At 32.9% G+C, this 21,996-nt stretch overlaps 2 protein-coding genes across 13 annotated transcripts; one reads left to right on the top strand and one right to left on the bottom strand.

The window, feature by feature from the left end:
* The first annotated feature begins 10,147 nt into the window (after window positions 1–10,147).
* LOC108209543 (uncharacterized) lies at window positions 10,148–13,535 on the top strand. 3 transcript variants are annotated; one of them, XM_017380502.2, is made up of 8 exons: window positions 10,158–10,411; window positions 10,502–10,579; window positions 10,782–10,926; window positions 11,067–11,233; window positions 11,345–11,989; window positions 12,095–12,147; window positions 12,873–12,914; window positions 13,173–13,513. In XM_017380502.2, coding segments are annotated over exons 1-7 (1,152 nt in total). In that variant the 5' UTR covers window positions 10,158–10,348; the 3' UTR covers window positions 12,874–12,914; window positions 13,173–13,513. The 3 variants fall into 3 exon arrangements, 2 of the variants coding, with proteins under 2 accessions (XP_063942565.1, XP_017235991.2); XR_010288596.1 differs by having other exon boundaries at window positions 10,148–10,411; window positions 12,095–12,914; window positions 13,173–13,535; XM_064086495.1 differs by lacking the exon at window positions 13,173–13,513 and having other exon boundaries at window positions 10,148–10,411; window positions 12,095–13,096.
* LOC108209544 (uncharacterized) lies at window positions 10,696–21,665 on the bottom strand. 10 transcript variants are annotated; one of them, XM_064086496.1, is made up of 10 exons: window positions 21,471–21,665; window positions 19,859–19,942; window positions 18,565–18,689; window positions 18,368–18,479; window positions 16,779–18,058; window positions 16,381–16,580; window positions 15,972–16,040; window positions 13,980–14,032; window positions 12,488–12,583; window positions 10,696–10,950 (listed from the first exon to the last, which is right to left on the bottom strand). In XM_064086496.1, the coding sequence occupies exons 5-8, from the start codon at window positions 16,872–16,874 to the stop codon at window positions 14,011–14,013; spliced, it is 387 nt and encodes a 128-aa protein (XP_063942566.1). In that variant the 5' UTR covers window positions 16,875–18,058; window positions 18,368–18,479; window positions 18,565–18,689; window positions 19,859–19,942; window positions 21,471–21,665; the 3' UTR covers window positions 10,696–10,950; window positions 12,488–12,583; window positions 13,980–14,010. The 10 variants fall into 10 exon arrangements, 1 of the variants encoding a protein (XP_063942566.1); XR_010288604.1 differs by lacking the exon at window positions 16,381–16,580 and having other exon boundaries at window positions 21,471–21,662; XR_010288598.1 differs by lacking the exons at window positions 13,980–14,032; window positions 16,381–16,580 and having other exon boundaries at window positions 16,779–16,846; window positions 17,861–18,058; window positions 21,471–21,654.
* Window positions 21,666–21,996: the final 331 nt, after the last annotated feature.

Below are 21,996 nucleotides of genomic sequence, written 5' to 3'. Positions count from 1 at the left end.
TTAGTGATTATTCAGTTTGAAAGTAGTGACAGTGACGATATATTTAGTGATATTCAATTTTATCTCAGCCACAGTCCCACCTTAGCCCATTCTTTCTTTAATCACCGTCATGATCGCCGATTATCAACATTAGTTCCGACCACTACCAATTATTGCTAATCAACTGGAAAAGAAGGGCATAAATTGATCTATTAAAGTAAATAATGTGAATATATATATATATAGGCTAATGATCAAATAGAAACCAATTTTAAAATAAAAACTAGAAACCAATACAAGTTAGTGATATTCTCTTTAGGATTTAGTGATATGTGTTGCAGGAATTAGTGAAAATTTAATCTCCAGATATGTTCCAGCTTAAAATCTCCAGATCTGTTCATGTTTTCAATTCAGATGGTGGTGATAGTGGTGGAGATGGTGGAGGTGAAGGTGAAGATGGAGGAAGGATGATTGTAGCGGAGGTTTGAGCGGCTTGAAGTGGGGGGTTGAAGCGTTGCCGGATTAGTGGCGGCTCCGCGTTTGAAGTTGAGTCGAGTGGAGAAAGAAGTATGAACATGGTTGAAGGAGGTTGAAGCAGCGATTAAGATGGGGATGGTGAAGATGGAGGTGTGGAGGTTGTGTTGTTAGAGAAATAATGGAGGTGGAGGTGGAGGTGGAGGTGGTGGTTATGGAGGGGGCGGACGGCATAGAGGTGGTAGTGGTTATGAAGGAGGCGACGACGGAGGTGGTGGTAGTGGAGGTGGGTTGGTGAAGATGGAGGTGGTTTTGGTGAAGATGGAGGTGGAGATGGGTTTGTTTAAGAATTTAGTGGTATCTGCTTTAGGATTTAGTGATATTTCAGATTGGTTTTTAGTTTTTAGGATAAGAAGGTTTCTATTGGAGTAAAACTCTATATATATATATATATATATATATATATATATATATATATATATATAGTCTTACTCACTCCAGTAAAAACCTCCTTATTCTAGGATCTAAAAACGAAGCTGGAATATCAGTAAATCCTAAAGCAAATACCACTAAATTCTTAAACAACCCCATCTCCACCTCCATCTTCACCAACCCCACCTCCATCTGCACCGACCCCGCCTCCACATCTGCCACTTCCACCACCTCCATCGTCGCCTCCTCCATAACCACCACCACCTCTATGCCGCCCGCCCCCTCTATAACCACCACCTCCATCTCCACCTCCATTATTTCTCTAACAACACAATATCCACCTCCATCTTCACCAGCCCCATCTTTGTCACTGCTTCAACCTCCTTCAGCCCCGTTCATACTTCTTTCTCCACCTCGGCTCAACTTCAAAACGCGGCGGAGCCGCCATTATTCCGACAACGCTCCAACCCCCTACTTCAAGCCGCCCAGACCTCCACTACAATCATCCTTCCTCCATTTCTACCTTCACCTCCACCATCTCCAACACCGTCACCACAATTTGAATCGAAAACGTGAACAAATCTAGAGCATCTGAGCAGTTCCTGGAACATATCTGGAGATTTGAGCAGTTTCTGCAAGTTTTCACCAATTTCTGCAACACTGATCACTGAATCCTAAAGAGAATATCACTAAATTGTATTGGTTTCTAATTTTTATTTTAAGAGTGTTCTCTATTTGATCATGAGCATATATATATATATATATATATATATATATATATATATATATATGGGGAAGTTCAAAAGAGACCGAAGCTCAGCCAAAGACCTGGGAGACCATATAATCAGCCGTTGGATCTGTATTAATCTAGTCGTCATGGTTAAATCAATTAATGCAATATATTAATCATAGATTCTGTAAGGGGTAGTAAGGAGAACAATGTACCGTATTTTTTAAAGAATACGTAGAGGTATTAATTGTCTTGAATCCAATCAATGATATTACTTTTTTTATAAAGATTTGATACAGATTTTATTTACATACATGCAATGTACATAGTCAATCAAGTTCTTACTATAATTAAGAGATTGTATTAAAATTTTACCATATTTACGTTCAAGGTGTACATTAATGCATACGTTTACAACTCCACGATGCATTGTATTTAATGATTTTGAAATTCTAATTTTATTTACTGTAGTACGATTTGCTTGCTACAAATGAGCTCCTTTTCATTCTTTAGGGATTCTCTTCGGATTCATACCTCCCAAGCTACCGTTATAGTTTAACAAATAAAGAAACAAAGGCTTAATAGAATTTTTATTCTGAAATAATAAGATATTTAATCTTCTTTTTTTTTTTGGTAAGGATAAGATATTTAATCTTTATACTACAATATTTAAATTTTACACCAGAACACTCAAATGAATCCGTGATAAAATAAGTGAAAATATAAACAATTTCAAAATTACATAAAATTTAATATTTACAATATTTACTCAAAAAAATTATATTAAATTTTATATTAGAACAATTTATATATTATGCACAAACCTAAACATTTTACGAGCAAAAAAAATACTGTTAGATCTCTCATTAGAACCTTAGTATTTTTGAGAACACCTTAATGAATCTTCATATTAATTGAATTAATAAATCTTTTTTGTTATATGATTTCATAACACCTTAAAAGATCTATAACATAAAATATCGAAAACACATTGAAGAATTTATTATCAAATTATAAGTATTAATTTTAAACGAATAGCGAACACATAAGAGAATCCAAAGTATTTTATTGTGATTTACTAATATTAGTTGATTAGTAATGAACTTAAGATTCTTTTAAGTGTTTTATTAATTAATAGATACATTATCATTCTACTAAAAGTTTTATTATATGTTTCGTTAGTCGATCTTATATAATATATGATTTTATTAACGTTCTTTTCAGCTAAAGTATAATTTAATTTAAAATTATTTATTTAATATTAACATATAATTATTCTTATTACTCTCACAAACACGTTGTGGAATCTTCATATAAATTAAACGTTAAATCCTTAATATAAATCTTTTCAAATCTCTATTTACCATCCCAAAATGTCCATATAAATTTTCTCACAATTTTAATAATAATAAATATATGAAATATTTAATTTTCAAAACTTAATAACGTTAATATCTAAAAAATTTAGAATAAATTTTATCTTCTACTTTTGACCGATGGTAAATGGATATTATTGCTTTTATTATGTATTTGAAAATTACTAAGAGTCGGAATCCAACTTAAATTAAATGAAAATATTTTATTTTTAACACTTCCTTCACGAACAACTTAAGGAATCTATCAATATTTGCAGATAACGTGTTCATGGAGTTGATAAGAATAAATATTGAATCTTACATCGGAACACTAAAATGAATCCATGATAAGATAAGTGGAAATATAAACAAATATGAAAAATGCATTCTGTCAAAAAAAAATAAATGAAAAATGCATAAAATTAAAAATTCACAATATTCATTCAAAAAAAATATATTAAATCTTATATTAGAACAATTTATATATTATGCACAAACCTAAATATTACGAGCAAAAAAAATGTTGTTAGATCTCTCATTAGGACCTTAGTATTTTTTGAGGAAACCTTAATGCATCTCCATATTTAAATACATTTAAGATTTTTTTGAAAAATTCTCTTAATTGTACTAATTTAAATTAAATATTTTCTAAGATTCTTTTAAGTTTTTAATAATTTAAATTATATATATTCTAAAATTCTTTTAAGTGTTTTACTGATTTTCTCTATATAAAACGAACAAAGTCAATCAAGGTTCTTACTACAATTAATAGATTGTCTTAAAATTTTACCGTATTCACATTAAAAGTATACATTAATGCACATTAATGCATACACAGGTTTACAATCCCATGATGTATGTACTTTATTTAATGATTTTTAAATTTGAATTTTCTTTACTAGTTTCTTTATTTATGTTTTGTAGTACGATTCCATTATTCCAGGCTAACAAATAAAAAAACAACCAGAATCTTTAATCTAAAATAATGATTTTCAAATTTGAATTTTTTTTACTAATTTCCTTATTTATGTTTTGTAGTACGATTTGCTTTCCATTCTTTCATGATTCTCTTCAGATTCTTAACCCAAAACTAATGTTATAATTTGACAAATAAAAAAACAACCGCTGAATAAAATCTTTAATTTAAAATAATAAAGTATTTAATCTTATATATATACTACAACGTTTAAATATTGAATCTTAAACCGGAATACTAAAATGAATCCATAATAAGATAAGTGAAAATATAAACATTTATGAAAAATGCTTAAAAATTGAAAATTCACAATATTTATTAAAAAAAACTATATTAAATTTTATATTAGAACAATTTATATATTATGCACAAACCTAAATATTCCGAGCAAAAAAATGTTGTTAGATCTCTCATTACAAACTTAGTATTTTTGAGAACACCTTAATGAATCTCCATATAAATCTATGCTTAAGTAATTTTTACAATTTTAGAAAATCCCATATTTCAAATACTTCTCCAAGAAAATGTTATTATGCAAAAATTATATGCTAATAGAATACTTTAAAGAATTTTATTTAAAAAATAAGATACATTACAAAATCAAAAAAAATTAAAATATAATGATGTAATTCGGAGGATAATTCATTATATGGTTTCGATATATTCTTGAAATATTTTTTTATATTACTTTATTTGTGATTCTCATAAATATTTTTTATTTTAAATATATTATTTATGTCTTTTATAATTTATGATTATTTAAAGTGTTTTTGATTTTTTAATCTCATAGGTGATCGTGTTCGTCAAAGTTATAAGATTGACAATTTTTTAAAATTAAAAAAGAAAATCATTTTGAATTGTAATATATATACAAATTCTTCTTGTGTTTATTAAAAATAACTTCTGATTTAAAGAATAAAATCTTATTCTTTGGTCGTAGTTTGAGTATATTTAACCTACTAATATATATTTTTTAAAATTTAAATTAATAACTTATTTTCACAAGATTCTGTAAGGTTATAGTTTCAAATTGATTGATATTTCAGATTTGGCCACTACCCAAAACTACAGAAATATTTAGCTATTAGATATTAGAACATGATGTAGAACAACTTGAATATTAGAATAGTAAACAAAACAGGATGCAGAACCAGCAACACCACTCGTCCACTCCCCTTAATTTGAATCCTCCTCCTCTTCATCTGAAAACACATAGTTATTAAAATCCATGAGTTTTCCACGGAGCCTTATTCTCTGCTTCTCAATTCCTTCAGCCCTCTCCTTGAGTTCTTTAATATTCTGCTTCCAAATTGCTTGGTATTCTTCAAACACCTCTTCCATCTCCATGAATTGTTCTGCCCTTAGCACTTCGTAGTTAGAGAGTGAGGTTTTTGAATCATCGACAAACCTCTTTGTACTGACGGTATAGCTTCTTGAATTATGACATTTTCACCGCTTGCCTCCCCCTCACCATCCTGTTCTCTTCCGTCAAGAACTGTAATGGATTCCCTATTTCCTGCAATTTCAATAAACAACAAGCAAATCAAGATAGTACAGCTCTATTGCAAGAATCCAATATATGTACATATGTGTAAACATAATGAAAATAAAGAACTGAAATTTACCCATATTTTTCTTGGAGGAACAGAGAACGAGTCAAGAAATCAGCTTGTCTATCAGCCATGCTCTTGCACATCATCTCAAAATCTTCTATTGCGTCATGAATATCTGTGTTTAGATATTTTTTGCTTGCCTGAGAACTTTCACCCGGTCCTTAACGACATCTGTTAATTCATAAAAATCAATTTCACAACAACAGAGCAGAGACAAACCGGCATTCTTTCATCCATGCCTGCTGATCTGGTATTATATTATCTTTGTAATACAGATATGCAGTTGATAGGCTTCCAAAAATAACAGATCCCATGATTGACGTTGAAGAAAAGACTGAGATCACACTTTCCTTATAAACACGTATACTATACGTATCTGTATAATTTTTTTCATTAGTATACAACTCATAATTGACAAGTGTGTCCCTGAGATTATTAACAGCATGCTAGTATAATCAATGGTCGAGATCTGGTCTCTTGGGTCTCTTGAAAAGTATGGTCTCCCTTGAACTCAACTCTCTCTCTATATATATATATATATATATATGTGTGTGTGTGTGTGTGTGTGTGTGTGTGTGTGTGGAGATGATCAAATACAAACCACTCTTACCCTAAAAACATAAAAACTAGTATTAAAATGATCAAATATCTCCTCATACTTTTTAAGACTTACAATATGCACCCCCTAATTTTGTCATCAATGTTCCAAAACTCACACTTTTTACCCAAATGTCACGTCAGCAATGAGACTCACCCTAGGCGCCATGTCACTCTGCCAGGTCAGCATCGGGGTCAACCCAGGCTTCCACGTGAGCACTGGGGCCACCCAGGTTGACACGTCAGCAGTGGGGGGCCACCCAGGCTGCCACGTCATCAATTGTTGACGTGGCACCTACCACGTCAGCAGTTCCGCCACGTCAAATAGTGGGCCTACTGCCACGTCAGCAATGGGTCCCCCAGAAAATAAAAAGTTAATTGGATTGCAGTTATCAATTATGGAGTGCTTATAGCAAAATTCGAAATGTACTTAGTGGTTTTTAGGTTTTTAGGCTAATATGGTTTGTATTGAAGTAAAACCTATGTATATACTAGCTTATAATCCGGGCGATTTATAACATTAGTAATTTTATTATTTATATTTTTAATTTAATTGAAGTACAAACCGATCATGCTGACCGAATTGTTAAATGTTTTGTCTTAATTGATAATAAAAAAAAGGTTATCATAACACTTTATATATTAAAGAGACCTGTAGAATAATACCTGACCGACTGATAAAACTCGACAGACCAATAAAATTATTAATATTTCTGTATTAGTAAAATAATAATAACATATAGTATAGTATAGTATAAGTAGATAGTATGGATCTATGATATAACTTTTAAAGTGATAACATGGAGTAATTAAAAATAAAATCAATGTATTTAGTTGAAATATATCATCGGTTGTATATTAATAATTATATAATAATAATTTTATCTTTTTCATATACATGTTGCATGTTTGTTATTTTTAGAAAATCGGTTTTTTATTTAGGAATCTGAAATAGATTATGTGTTTTAGTTTAAAAGGATAGTTGCTATGTTGTCAAATGTATAGAAAGATAATAATTTTAGTTAAAAAAGATAATTGATTATATACGCAGGCCCATAATTCGGTCCTAGTACTGATCGACCAAACTTTTAATGTTTCAGTTTTAATAGTGTATATATATAGGGTCCTACTCCAATAGAAACTACTAGAATGAAAACTAAATGGAAACCAATGCGATTAAGTAGAATGATGCGGTTTTTGAGACCGGGGATGGATCCTGAGATGGGTCTAGACGGGTCTAAGTGGGGCCTAATAGGGCCGGGTCGGAGGGTAGTGGGACCATGACGGGACCAATGTTTGGCTCTTTAAGACTGTCAGGAGCTTGTTCAGGCCTACGAGGAGCCTTGGCGAGGCCCAAGCGGGCTCGGGGTGGATTGAGTGGGGGTGAAGGTGGGCCCTAAGTCGATGATGACATATAGGGATTGGTGATGACATATACGGGGTGGGTGAGGTCATTTAGATATAGTTCCTCTTGATTTCCATTTTAGTTTTTATTTTAGTGGTTTCTATTTAAGCAATTGCATAAATATATATATATATAAATATATATATATATATATATATATATATATATATAAATATATATATATATATATATATATATATATATATATATAATTTTGTTTGTTTGTGTGTATTTGTTTGTTTGTTTAATCCCTGTGTTTTGTTTGGTTTTTGGTGTTTTGGCGATTTTTCGTGTTACATGTGATACGCTTCGTTGTTCGCTTCGCATACGACGAGGCAACTTGATCGGTAGCATAGCGGTGGTGGCCGATGGTGGCGGTGACGGCGGTTTCAGGACGGGATCCGGTTTCAGAAAGGAAAGCGCGCTAATTGTGCCTTAATTGAGGGCAGTAATTGTGCCTCGTTAATTATGCCTCTTTATTGAGGGCGTAAATTGTGCCTCAATTATTGAGGGCGTAAATTGTGCCTCTTTGTTGAGGGCGTTAATTGTATCTTAATTAAGGATATTAATATTTTATTATTATGCTTTAATTAAGAGCTTAAATGTCTCAATCATGAGTTATCATGATTGTGGGAATATTTTGATGTAATCTGTTAAATATATCGACTTATATTCTTTTTGTTTCTCTTGTTTTATTTTCAGGATTCTTGGAAGAAGGCCGGTTTTCTTTTCGGACATTAAAGTTTTATTGTCTAAATTTCCCCGGTCATCTTGCATGTCCGACGGTTAGATAATAAGCTTTCTTGAATGAAAGAATTATCACGGTGAATTGCCGATTCTCGTTGAGATTTATTCTCATTTTCAAAAAAAAATAAAAAATATTATGATGTATAATATAAAAAAAAACCTATAAATCATTAATTATATATAAAATATATATCATAATGGATGATACATAAAATTTTAATACACACACATAATGTGTGTGTGTGTTTTCGGATATTGAAATTGCATCGAATTCCAGGTTTCGGATCGTGTTTTTGGTTTGGTATTCCCTTAATCCAAATCCACATCCAAAAAATTTCGGGTATAAAAATTAAATCCAAATTTAAAAATCGGATTCAGTTTATCCCAAATTTCGGATTTCAGATCGGGTTTTTAGTCGGACCGGGTCTTTTTGCCATTCTTATCTGTCCATTACACACTGAGCGCGTGTATGTATTGCTTATGTTAGGCGGTGTGTTTGGCTGAGGGCTTTTTTTCCCGCCAGCGTAATTTTAGAAAATTATATAATATAATATCCTCTAGGTTTGTTTTTAGGAAAATGTAATTTAATAGAAGTGATCTGAATAATAATTTCAAATTATATTTATTTGAATCATGCATGGGTCAGATTATAATAATTGATCGTCTTTTAAATTAGTAGTGTATCATATAATCATAAAATGTTATTTTTTATGAAAATTATTATAAAATTTTAAATTTAAAATATTATATTATACATCTTAATCACTAATTATTATAATTTTCGAAAAAGTTACATTGAATATTTGATTAGCAATGTTTAGCGAGATAAATGACGATCAGAAATAAAATGAGAAACAATAAATGAACATATCAGTGATAATTTCGAACTTAAAAATGTTGACAGTGTATAAAGAACAACTATTATACTTTTTTCTCCAAAAAAAAAACTAATATACATTTCGGAATAATATTCATACTTGGTTTCAACTAGTAGTTTGTTACTAAATAACAAGTTCATCGTGCGTCAAAACACACACTCTCTCTCTCTCTCTCTCTCTCTCTCTCTCTCTCCCTCTCTCTCTCTCTCCCTCTCCCTCTCCCTCTCCCTCCCTCCTCGTTTCTCTCGTGTCTCTCTCTCAACACAAATCCTGCTATTATACTTTTTTCTCCAAAAAAAAAACTAATATACATTTCGGAATAATATTCATACTTGGTTTCAACTAGTAGTTTGTTACTAAATAACAAGTTCATCGTGCGTCAAAACACGCACACTCTCTCTCTCTCTCTCTCTCTCCCTCTCTCTCTCCCTCTCTCTCTCCCTCTCCCTCTCCCTCTCCCTCTCCCTCTCCCTCCTTCTCGTTTCTCTCGTGTCTCTCTCTCAACACAAATCCTACCGCGCCCAGATTTCTCAGAAACACAGAAATTAAAACATGTGCGTTGATAACATTGTATTTTAAAATGTTGCTTCTCGTGTGATAATCTGTGTGTATAGTGTGTGTTTGTGTGTGTTTGAACTGACTGCGTGTGTATGTAATTGATATGTTGCTGCAATTGCCTTGTGTAATGTGTATAGTAAAAATTTGTTAGTAAAACGCAATCATCTTAAGAGTTAGTTAGTTGTTAATTTCTCTCGTCTCTCTCTCGTGTGTGATAATCTGTGTGTGTAGTGTGTGTAGTTGTTAATCTCTCTCGTCTCTCTCTCGTGTGTGATAATCTGTGTGTGTAGTGTGTGTAGTGTGTGTGCGTGTGTGTGTTATAGTGTGTGTAGTGTGTGTGCGTGTGTGTGTTTGACTTGCGTGTGTATGCAATTGAGACTTGAGAGATGTTGCCTTGTGTAATGTGTATAGTAAAAATTTGTTAATAAAACTCAATCATCTTAAGAGTTAGTTGCTAGTTTCACTCGTCTCTCTCTCTCGTGATTTCTCGGAAATACAGAAATAAAGCATGTGTGTGTTGATAACATTGTATTTTAATTTGTTGCTTCTCGTGTGATAATATGTGTGTGAGATGAAAATGTAATCTGTTTTTAGGTCCCTCAACATGCTATCGAGGGTTGCTAGGTTCGTGTCCCGCTGCAAAAGTTTAACTGAGAAGAAAGAAGCGGTACTTCATTAAGACTTTGATGATGTTTGTTAACTTTCAATTTGCAAAGCTTTCTGCTAACAATTGTTTTGGTGGTTTGTTTGTGTTCAGGGTCGTATTGTTGGAATTGCTGCTGGTATGGGTGCAGTTGCACTCTACATTCACTCACAGCCACCCCCACCTGTGAAGGTGATTCCTGAGGTTTTTGAACATTATATTATCACTGTTAGACTGCTGCTAATTGATATTGTCCAGTGCTCTGTTCTGTCTTTGATTTTAGTTTATTTTCTATTTAACTGCCACTGTGATGTTTATTGTATACTCTATTTAAAATTTCCTTGAATCTGCTGTCCTCAATTCTCACAGATGTGGTATTGTATTATTGTAACAGCATGATGTAGACTGTCAATTCTATTACAAAGATGTGCTGCTGTCTGAGGAGGGCTTCACTCGTGAGGATGAATGGCTGAAGAATTTCCATTTCTTCGATGAAAGTCTGTTGAAGAATGATTACTTCTTCAACCGTAAAGATAAGGGTAACTATCCCGCAAGCTAAAAACCTGTTTTGCATATTAGATTGCAAATATTAGGTTCAATATAAGGATAAATACATAACAGATTATTGAACAACAGATTATTTAGATACTATGTCACTCTTTTTTTCCCCATTTTGTAGTATGGGAGCTGAGGTTATCCTGTCACTACTCTCAGAAAGATAGAAAGCTACAACTCCAGAATTTGTCCATTCGCGGCCTCTGGCCAGCTTACATTATCAATGGCAAGGTAAAGCATGAGCTTAATAATGATAAAGAAATCTCAGTAAACATGCCAATTGCTAAACAGGCAAGTATTCTTGAATTTTGTTACATTTTTTTTTGCTGCTAGATATTGATTGTTGAGTATAACATTTAAAACAAAACAATCTAATAGTTATTACATCATTTAATATTGTAGCTACTTGAAGAGCTTGGCATAGATTTTCCAAACATCAAAAACAAAATGGGCAAAATTTGGACCAGTACATTCCATACTCTAAAACCAGAAAATCTTTGGGCGATGGAAATGAGTGCGAGAGGAACACTAGACTACTGGTACTGGATCAAGGCAGTACAAGTAGCAGCACCGTTTTTTTATGATGATGGACAATGCATGTTCATGGATTGGATGAAAGAGTGGAACTACAATCGTGGCAAATTCAGTTGCCTTGACTTCGAAGATCATATGAGTTTGCAGCTGGGTAAAAGAGTACGTGTAATATACAAGATAATGATTGATAAGAAGGTATACATGTATCAAATAGGTATATTGTTTGATAACTCTTTTAACATGGTGAACTACCCCCCTCACAAACTTGGATTTGAAGAGTTTGTACTGGAAAGGCATGAGCAATCTGATACTGAAGACGAATCTGATACTGAACAACTATCTGATTATGATGAGAAATCAGATTTTGAAGAGAAATCAGATTTTGAAGAGCACTATGAAGAGCAATCTAAAAATGAAGAGCAATCTCACAACGAAGAGAAATTTAACTATGATGAGCAATTTGAAACAGATTCGGACTTCGGAGAACTGGGAACGGTGCAACAGGAGGCTAATGTAAGGAAAATTTTGAGTTTCAAAAGTTATATGTATGCAAAGCATGAAGTTTCTGTTATTACCTACTCTAAAGTAACCCATGCAGTTTGATGTTTACATTTACAGGGTCAAGATCTATTTGGCAGACTCTGCAAGCTTTTCAAGTTCTCGAAGCATTGGTCTCTCTCTCTCTCTCTCTCTCTCTCTCTCTCTCTCTCATATATACAAAAATTAACCAAGCTCACTTTTGATCTAACCGAGTACTAAAATTAATATAAGGCTTCCACGATAGGCTTTATGAACAAAAAGACACTTATCCTCACAGATTGAATACTTGGCTAAGACATCAACACCAATGTCTATTTGTAACTAATTAAGATTATGTTAGCAATTACCAGTATCTACGATATGTGTATCATCGGTGTATAAAACCCACAAAATTTAAAAAGCCTTAAAATATTGAGCTCCAAACTTCATTGAATTATTCTAAACATTAACATAAATAAAATTAACTAATACCTTAAAATTAACTTCTTTGAGAAACGTACTATCAATAATGAGCATGCTTGGGACCACTTGAATGTCAGCATCTCTCCACCATTCAGCATCTTGCGGCTAAAGACAAGAAACATTAAAGTAACTAGTAAGAGTAACATCAGCAAATCAGCTATTTATGTCAGTTATATGTAATAGAAGGTAAGATATCAATACCAATGTTTAGTTATGACTAATTAAAGTTTATACTTGCAATTAGCTATATCTATAATATGATTTTGTCAGTATATAAAACCCGCAGTCCATACTTCTTTTATACCACAAATAATGGTATGACAAGGGACAACTTAAATTCTTTTATCATTCCACGATTCTATCTTAATTTCCTTTTGGATTCTTGATTTAACAGAGAGACGAAGCATAATGTCCCTTGACAGACATCAGTGCAAAGGTCAGTTTTGTTCATTCATTTAACCAGCACTGCATCTCTTTTTTCTTACTAACCACTCATGTTAGCCAAGTAGTAGTTTGTTACGGCAACAGGAGACTAATGTGCCTCTTAATGGTGCATTAGTCTATTTCTAATTCTTAGTTGCAACTAATTAAGATGACATCAAAGCCATTGAATAAGGACTACTGCTGATTCAAAAAACCTACTATTACTGGAAGCTTTATTCTACTAACGCAAATATAATGCAAATTTCACCAGGTAGACCAGAATGGAGCAACAAAAGAGGATGGCTGATACTATGTGTGATATGAGAAATTTGTGTTCTTTCTTTGGAATGAAACTAGAACTATGTGTGATGCATTACTATCAAATGCTTCAAAAGTTGCCACTTTTACTCTATTCTATACGCTTTCAACTTACTGTCCATGTATAAAGATATCAAGTATGTTGATGCTTCAAAAGTTGCCATATTTACTCTATTCTATACGCTTCCAACTTACTGTCCATGTATTAAATATCAAGTATGTTGAAATCTCTCTCTCTCTCTCTCTCTCTCTCTCTCTCTCTCTCTCTCCCTCCCTCCCTCCCTCCCTCCCGCCCTCTCTCTCTCTCCCTCTCTCTCTCTCTCTCTCATATAAATAGCATGTAGCGTCGCAGAGACGTAGACTTGAAATGACTGTGTACTGGTACTCCCGTGCATTTTATTGTGCGCTTCCTAGTATATTCCATTCGGGTTTTAAAATTTCTTAAAAATTTCGTGATATTTGTATAATGATGATTCTATATTTACTTTATCAAGGTGGATTTAAGGGATTATTCTAAAAGTAATGTAATTTTGAAATATTGTACGAGTATTATTCCAGTTGGGAACCCCCTTAATATCTGCTCCAATTATAGTCGCTTCTTAGGATTTGTTTGAGGGTCTGTTAAAAATTATTGTGCTGTTATAAATATTAGATAACTGTTTGGTTGTTTTTTGATATTTATATATTGAGTTATAATCAACACAGTCACGATTCTGAAAATTTAAATATGCAGCAAACAGCAAACTATTACAGATTTTACCATGGCAGGGGACTAAGAGAAACTATAGATTCTATGTCCCGCACAGAAATGGCCTGGAGAATTATACAGTAAAAAACCCAATAAATACTTAGTCCCACAGATGTCAAGGGTGCTACAGTAAACAAACTACAAAAAAAAAAAAAAGATTTAGCTTGGCTCATTGTCTAACTCATCAATACGGGCATTTAAAGCTTTAAACTTGACTTTTGGTCGGTCTGCGCCTTCGGGCTGATTAATGAATGGCCTGCTAATAAGCTCTTGAGCAAGTTTGTGAACATTATTTACGAGCTGCTTATGAGTTGTATGCAAATTTAAAAGTTTCTTATAATTCGTGAGTTGTACTTAACACTTGACCTTTGTTTAAACCTTTACAAAGTCATAACCTTTTTACTTATATAACAAAGCATTATAGTGGCGATTTGAACTTGAGCAAAGTAGCCATGTAATTTACTGTGTCTGTTTCAGTAACCAGTATGACCACCAACAATTTCTTTACTTTTTTACTCTTTACGAACCCTACATTTACCATCAGCATTACATTTTTACTCTTCTGCTTAGTTAATCTGCAATATTTTAATTTTTCACCAAATTATTTTAAAATACTTGTGTATACTATGAAATATTTAGAAAATTTAAGTGTAGTTTATCGTTATTGTTGGCTATATAGTAAATACACAATGCTAGCGTTTATCCCATCCCTATATAATGAAATAAATACTTCTCGACAGCCTTAAACTCCAACCCAAGAAAAAATTATACTTCAAAGGGGTGCTAACATGGATACGAAATAGCAAAATGCTACACTTAGAGCTAAATATAAAACCGAGTATAGATGTTGCTATAACTGTCACATAATTATGCAAGTGGGTAAATGGAGGGAAATGAATTTTTAAAGGAATAATGACAAACATATTATGCATTTAAAGATTAGGTAGTTGAAATATAGCTTTTTGGATATATTTGGTGTCATTTTAAAAATATAAACTGGAGTACAGGTCTATTTTAATATCAAAATAAACTTTTTAATTTCAAAATATAGCAACAGGACTTGCTCTTATCGATATCGATATTAAATGTCATGTGATCCGTCACTGTGAAACACAATACTGAAAGCAGACATGAACAAAATCAAAAGCTTAAGTACTTATTTTATTGGAAAAAGAGACAGGTCCATATCTGAGAGTGAACTCATCTCAAATAAATTAAGAAACCTTGCTTGTGGCCGACTCACTTTTGGTGGAGGAAAATCATGGTCAACAAGAAACAAAAAGAGAAAAGCAGCTGAAGGCCAAAAAAGTATAACATCGCTAACCTATTAAAATATAATTCATAATTCGCATATTTCCCAAAAACAAACGGTCAAATATGTAGCTAAAAAATTTACAAAGTAATATGTAAAACAGAAACTATAATTGTTACATTTCTGAATGTATTCTTTACAAAATATATAATATCAATTTGAGATTGTTTAAAATTATGCTTCATTTTTTTTTTTGGTTAACTTTTTTACAATTTTTTTTTTGCTTTTAGAGTTTTTTTTTTCATTTCTAATAAAATTTGTTTAATGTAATGACTGAAATACCCTTATGCTGAGTAACACTAAAGGTCAGAGTAATGATAAATCATCAAAGGGGTACGAATAGCGACGGAAATCATATTTTTGGGATGCAAATTGTATAAACTAAATTGCTAAAAAAAACGAACCTTAAGTGCAACGACACTAAACTAAAGGGATGCAAAAATTAAGCAAGAAAAAACCATAGTCCATCTGATCACATACCACAAAACTACAGGACTCATATTCAAGATATTAGAAGTCAAATGCTCTCTCATCATATCACAAAAAGTAAAAACAATTCATTTCTGAATTTCACATTAGTGGGAAAATGTTCTGAATTAAAAAGGATCATGTCATTTTTGCAAAAATATTTACATTCCCACAAGTCACAAATGTAAGATAGTGCCAATGCCAATTTATTAAGATAAGCATACCTTTGGAAGGAGACTGTTTTATTTGCATACTCTGAGCAATTACTGCTCACCTTTTTGACGAATAAGACACTGCACATGACAATTAAACAACGCAAAATTATGATACACAAGAGATACTCTAACAAAATACACAGTTCTAGTGGTTTTCCCTATACACTAGGATATCTACTTTTCCACAGCCTCAAACAACACCCCACCCCCAAAAGCCAGATATGGAGCAAGAATAAATCTCATACTAAAAAATTTAATATGTCTACAATATTGAATGTCTGGTGATCTTATCATGCGTGAGCATCCCAATATTAAAAGTAGATAATAATGGAAAAAAATCAAAAGTTCAATTATTTGTGTGTTTGTTTCCGGAAAAGAAGACCGTTGTTCATAGGACCATATATCAGACTGATCTAACCTTAAATAAATTGAGAATCCTCGCTTGTGGCGAACAAACTTATGGTGGAGGAAAACCGTGGCAACATACAAGAAACAAAAGCAGAGGATCTGCAAGCCAAATAATACAACCCCACAAAAGCCTAACCCACGCCTGGTTTTAACAACCCCGTGTGGCACAAGCAATGGCATAGGGCCTCTTGATAGGGCAGCCCAATTTTTCTAAAAAAACAATCATATATTAAATCATATGTACATATATTAATACTATTTGTGCTGTATTATTAAAGTTGAAACATTAAAATTTCAGGCGGTCAATCATTACTTGGTCCGGGTAACGAGCCAATTTATTTTAAACTTATTTTAGTGACCTAATTATATTAATGACAAGGGCAGAAGGCTGGGCAAAAGGGTACTTACAATATATCTCTTTGAAATAGGTATATTGTATGATGTCTCTTTCAATATGGTTCCACTAATAAAGTTACCTGTAAAGAATACATAACAGAACAACATGAGCCCGAGGTAATACAAGTAGTAGTTTCTTACTGCAACTGGAGTCTAACGGTTCCGCCTACTCAAAACAAAAAAAGACCGAACGCGTTTGAGTTATTGGGGAAGGGCTCGGCCTGCTCCAAGAAGACTTTCCTCTTAATCTTGCATTAATCTACTTCTAATTATTATACAATGGAAAATAACAAGCAAAAACCTTCAAACAGAAAATTTGTCATTTCTTACATGTAGTAATTACCATTGTTATCAAGTCGACGACTAGTCATCGACTAGTCGACAAGTCGTTTTATAGAAAAAGTCAAGCAACAACTATATAGTATGGCGACTTATTTTCAACATATCAGTGTCTCACTGATCTTTGTATCATTTCAAATTCACATTATTATTTCCTTCCTGTCACTACTGTTTGGCTTCAGGCTATGTAATCTTTGTATCATTTATAACATATAAGTATATTCCTAATCTTTGGATTATTTCAACTTCGCATTATTATTTCTTTCCTATCACTACTTTCTGGCTTCAATTTATGTGAGCTAACAATCTGCTACGTCAAATACATCTCACTGTTGCTTATTATTTTTTACTTTTGATTCAAACTATTAACTGATGTGCGTTCAACTATATTTTATATATTAAATCTAGTAAAAATATGTATAAGAATGACTTGTCGACTTTTTACGACTAGTCGGGCGACTTGTCGACTAGTCGATTCCAAGGTATCCGGGCGCCAAGGCTCGACTTGGCGCCGTAATAACCTTGGTAATTACTTGTTCCTTAATACTGCATAATCATAGTCTTCGACTGAATAATTGCATTGAGAAATTCTTAAGCATGTGGTCAACGTTAATTTATTCAATTTTGGTTGCATCTACTAGAGACATCTAGAACATTGTAAAAGGACTGATACTGATTTTAAATCTATTACTACTACTACTACCAGAAGCTTCATTATACTAATGCAAATAAAATGTGAACTCCACCAGATAGACCTGAATGGAGCAACTCAAAGGAGGATGTGCTGATGATCGGTATGATTGTGAAGTTCCTTTCCTTTCTTTAGAATTCCAATGAGCATGGAAAGTTGCTAGAGATGCAATACTAAACAGGTCAATGTAAATCAAGGATCATACCATCCAAATGTTTCAAAATTGCCACATTTACTCTATTCATATAGATCTTCCCACTTGCTGTCCATGAATGAAAACATTAAGTACGTTATATACATGCATGCATGCATACATACATACATATTTATGCCCGCCCATGCTGGGGTTTAGCATTATAAGAAAGACATGTAAAAGTTCAAATATTTATTTTTACATGCTAAGATGAGGATGAAAAATGAGTTGCTTTCATATATTTTTTAGCATGATTGTGTAATCTTTGTCTGCAAGTATATTAAAAATACTCGGGTAATATTTGTTCATGTTTCAGCTAATTGGTTACTGATAACTTGAGAAAGTAAAAAAGTTAAGAAATCATAATAAGAAACTGACCTCAGCAAGTAGTTATCGTGCTCTTTTTCCAATCAAAGTACGAACCTCAGTTTCCTCCAAAATAATTTGTATTTCACCTGTTGGATCTGAAGCTGCAACAACAATTTCGAATCTGGAATTCAAAGTCCATGTTAAATCAATAAATCATTCATCAAGTTAATAATATATAGTATTAATGAGGAAAAATTGTAATTTACTTTTGTGTCAGGATGAGGGACAATTCTAGGGCAGTGGTTGCAAAAGTAGATTCTATTATGAAGCACAACTTTGTAGTTTGTAAGACTTGACTTATTCTCACTCTCACATGTGCCAGAACCTTTTTCTGCCATAAGAGAAGAAACACAGATGGTTGTGGTTTAGAAAAATTTCTGTTGCCGCTACTTATTCTGTAACAGTAGGGAAATTGAGAGTGAGAAGTCGTTCAACGGGAATATAATTATTCTGTTGCAAGGATAGTTCCCATCCCAGACGCCAACTCTACAACTTGAAATTATTATGAGCATTGGTTCTTCAAGTTTTTGTGACATAGCTTTTTTAAAATTTTCACCAAAGGCATCCCAGAAGGATAAGAATGATGTAGATTACTAGCCATCACTGATAGAAAATTTTGCTTCCTCTGTTTCTGTCCATGTTTATTCTTCAAATTCATCTTATCATGGTCTTTGATTACACCAACATCTAAAAAGGACATGGCTCACTTAGTCCTAATGTTCTTATCTTCTAAGAGTATCAGTTGCATGTCATTCCGTAGGCATTTAAATTTGTCAATTGGCTTGTACAATTGGTCCGCAAGGTTTTTAAAGATGCAAACCTTTATTTTGATTACCCAAACCTTATCATCGGCGTTACATTATAACTCTCCTGCTTAACTAATTTGCAATAATTTACTTTTCACCAAATTACTTCACAAGATAATTATAAATACGAATAAACATTTATTAGATTATTTAAAGGTAGTTATCGTTGTGGTTGGGCATATAAGCAAATAGAACGCTACTGGTTATTCCTATATATTGAAAATCTGCCAGCAAATGCCACCCTGTACATACATCAATTATTGAAGAACATGGAGCAAGAAATAATCTCATACTAGAAAAGTTAACATGTTACCGATATTTAATGTCGGGTTATCTCATCATTTGTGAAACACAGTACTAAAAGTAGATATCAATGAACAAACTCAAAATTTAAGTATTTGTTTTATTGGAAAAGGAGACGGAGGTCCATATCTCGGAGTGAACTCGTCTCAAATAAATTAAGAAACCTCGCTTGTGCCTGACTCACTTATGGTAGAGGAAAACCGTGGCAACAAACAAGGAATAAAAAACTTGTATAACATACACATGACACGCATCATATAGTCAAGTAGCATTGGCAAATAGTAGACAACAAATCAAATTTGTTGAGCACACGCCTAGAACAATATAGTGGTCCTTTGGTTCTTTAGGTCCTATACAGCCAATACATGAATTATCCCAATTAAGGTCTTACCTTTTACACACATAATGGTTCTTCAGATCAAAATCATCAAGGCTCAGAACTCCGAGGAAGCGTTCGTTGCAATAATCAATTAATCTGCAGCAACATGGTCATTAGGGTTTTGTTTTACACCTCTACTTCACTTTTTTTTTGACCTAGGATATTTTGGTCATCAAGTACAAGTGTGCTTTTCCAACAATTATTCCCGTTATCATAATTAAGACAATAAAAGTGCATTTTGCTATTTTCAAAATCCCACTAAATCACACTTTTATCGTAAAATTTGTGCCTAACCGAGAACCGTGATCCAATTCCCTCGTTTGGGAACACGATTCCTCTTCGACCCAGATCACAAGGAATCACGTTTCAGTTCGTTGAATTGGAGATCCACCTTTTAACTCCGAACATATAAGAAAGGAAGATAACTTGACACTATCTTGCTTGAAATAAGAAAATAAAGGAGTTAAGAAGATGATACAGATGAAAGAAAATACAAGACAAACGAGACATCCCTGTTTACATCCCCTTGTAAATACGTATGAAGGTCCTTACCATTTATTAAATAACTTTAAAATTCATTTTCTGATCAACTTGCTTCTCTATTTTCGGGTAAATAAATATTTTAATTATGAAAATCATAAGTAGACTATATATTGTTTAGTGAAAAATCACTAAAAGGGACCAAGATATCGAACCGCGAATCAGAGTCGCGGGTCATTGTACACGGTTCATAAGAACTAGTGTTTTATGTATCCGATCCAGTACCATGTACCCGAACTACCTTTGAACCATGTAACACTGGTTTTACTTAAACACTTTCCATCCCAAAGGTTTCGGTCCTGATTGCCTAGAGATGCACAAAAATCAGGTCGGGCCGGATTTGCCGATTTGGGCCGGGCTCAAAAAAAGCTGGACTCTTTTCAAACCGTTTCAGGCCTGCAGATATGCTGGGAAGCGGTTTTTCAAATAATTTCAAAATTAATATTTAAAATTTTTATGATAAATGTCTTTTTTCCGATTTGCTTCTCAATCTATAATGGATACAGTACAGAATCATATATGTCATTTCGCAAATTCATGCATTTAAAGATTCCAATTTTGCATCAAAGAATTCAAAGTTTTGGTTTTAACACTTATCAGCAATAGAAAAAAATACTGGTTTTTAGCACCAAAAGCCACCAGCTAATCAAAGTTTCACTTTTTACATCAAGCAATTGAAAGTTTTGATTTTTACATTTATCAACAATGATAAATATACAGCTTTTATGGGCAACAAACAATTAAAAAAAACACCAGCAAATAAAATTTTATATTTTACATCAAGGCACTCAAAGCTTCATTTTTCTGAAGCAAAAACCAAGAAAAAATACCTCTTGGTAAGACCAACAATGAAATAAAAAAGATTACCCATGAGTTCTTACCCAAAAGAAAGGAACTTTTCAGAAATAATATATAAAAACAGCAGACTATATACATATGCAGAAACTTGGTATATATCTAATAGACTTTTAAAATGGTCAAATCATATATAGAAAAAGATAAGGCACATATATTGTCAATCCAAATATAAGGAAAGATTACTATAGATACATAAAAATGTGTGTGTGAGAGTGAAAAAGCTTACCAATGATGCAATTACGCTGGAGTTCACATCAGGGAGATGAAAGCTTGGGGGAGAGAGACGAGCAAAGGGGAAGTAGATTGGGATTTTGGGGATCGAAAGAACCAAGTGTATGACCGTAAATATTTCAATCGGAGTCTCTGGCGTGCGTGTGTTTAGTACCAATCTAAACTAGACCAAGCAGAGTGTTTCGGTCAAACCTAACTTTGGTCATTTACCTGTCCTTTCCGGTAAAGTGCGGTGTGCGGTCAGAAAAAGTGCTGGTAAAAAAAATGCTATCGTAAAAATCAGATAACTGTTTGATAATTTTTTTGATATTTGCTTATTTTAAGTTATAATATAAAAAAAATATTTTTTGTAGTGAGGTTTGATAGTAAAATTTGTAACAGCTTCTGCAAAAGCTAAAAGCAGCTTTTTCCAAAAGCATGGGAGGACCTACTTTTTCTAAAAGCAGCTTTCCAGCTAAAAGCTGTTGTTCAAAAAAGCTGCTTATAGATTAACCAAACAGTTTTTCACATGCTTTTCAGCA

The sequence above is a fragment of the Daucus carota genome, chromosome 2, assembly GCF_001625215.2.
Source record: "Daucus carota subsp. sativus chromosome 2, DH1 v3.0, whole genome shotgun sequence".
Lineage (NCBI taxonomy): Eukaryota > Viridiplantae > Streptophyta > Magnoliopsida > Apiales > Apiaceae > Daucus > Daucus carota.
The sequence above is the reverse complement of the archived record's forward strand: the minus strand, read 5'-3'. Positions and strand labels throughout refer to the sequence as shown.

Bases quoted from the DNA above. Each gene is read 5' to 3' on its own strand.
- LOC108209543 (XM_064086495.1), top strand. From the start codon at position 10,349: ATGCTATCGAGGGTTGCTAGGTTCGTGTCCCGCTGCAAAAGTTTAACT. The intron at 10,412-10,501 runs GTACTTCATTAA...GTTTGTGTTCAG, and splicing joins TAACTGAGAAGAAAGAAGCG to GGTCGTATTGTTGGAATTGC. The intron at 11,234-11,344 runs GCAAGTATTCTT...TTAATATTGTAG, and splicing joins ACATGCCAATTGCTAAACAG to CTACTTGAAGAGCTTGGCAT.
- LOC108209544 (XM_064086496.1), bottom strand. From the start codon at position 16,874: ATGTTGTTCTGTTATGTATTCTTTACAGGTAACTTTATTAGTGGAACC. The intron at 16,581-16,778 runs GTAAGTACCCTT...TTGTTTTTTTAG, and splicing joins CTATTTCAAAGAGATATATT to AAAAATTGGGCTGCCCTATC. The intron at 16,041-16,380 runs GTTAGATCAGTC...TGTCATGTGCAG, and splicing joins GGATTCTCAATTTATTTAAG to TGTCTTATTCGTCAAAAAGG.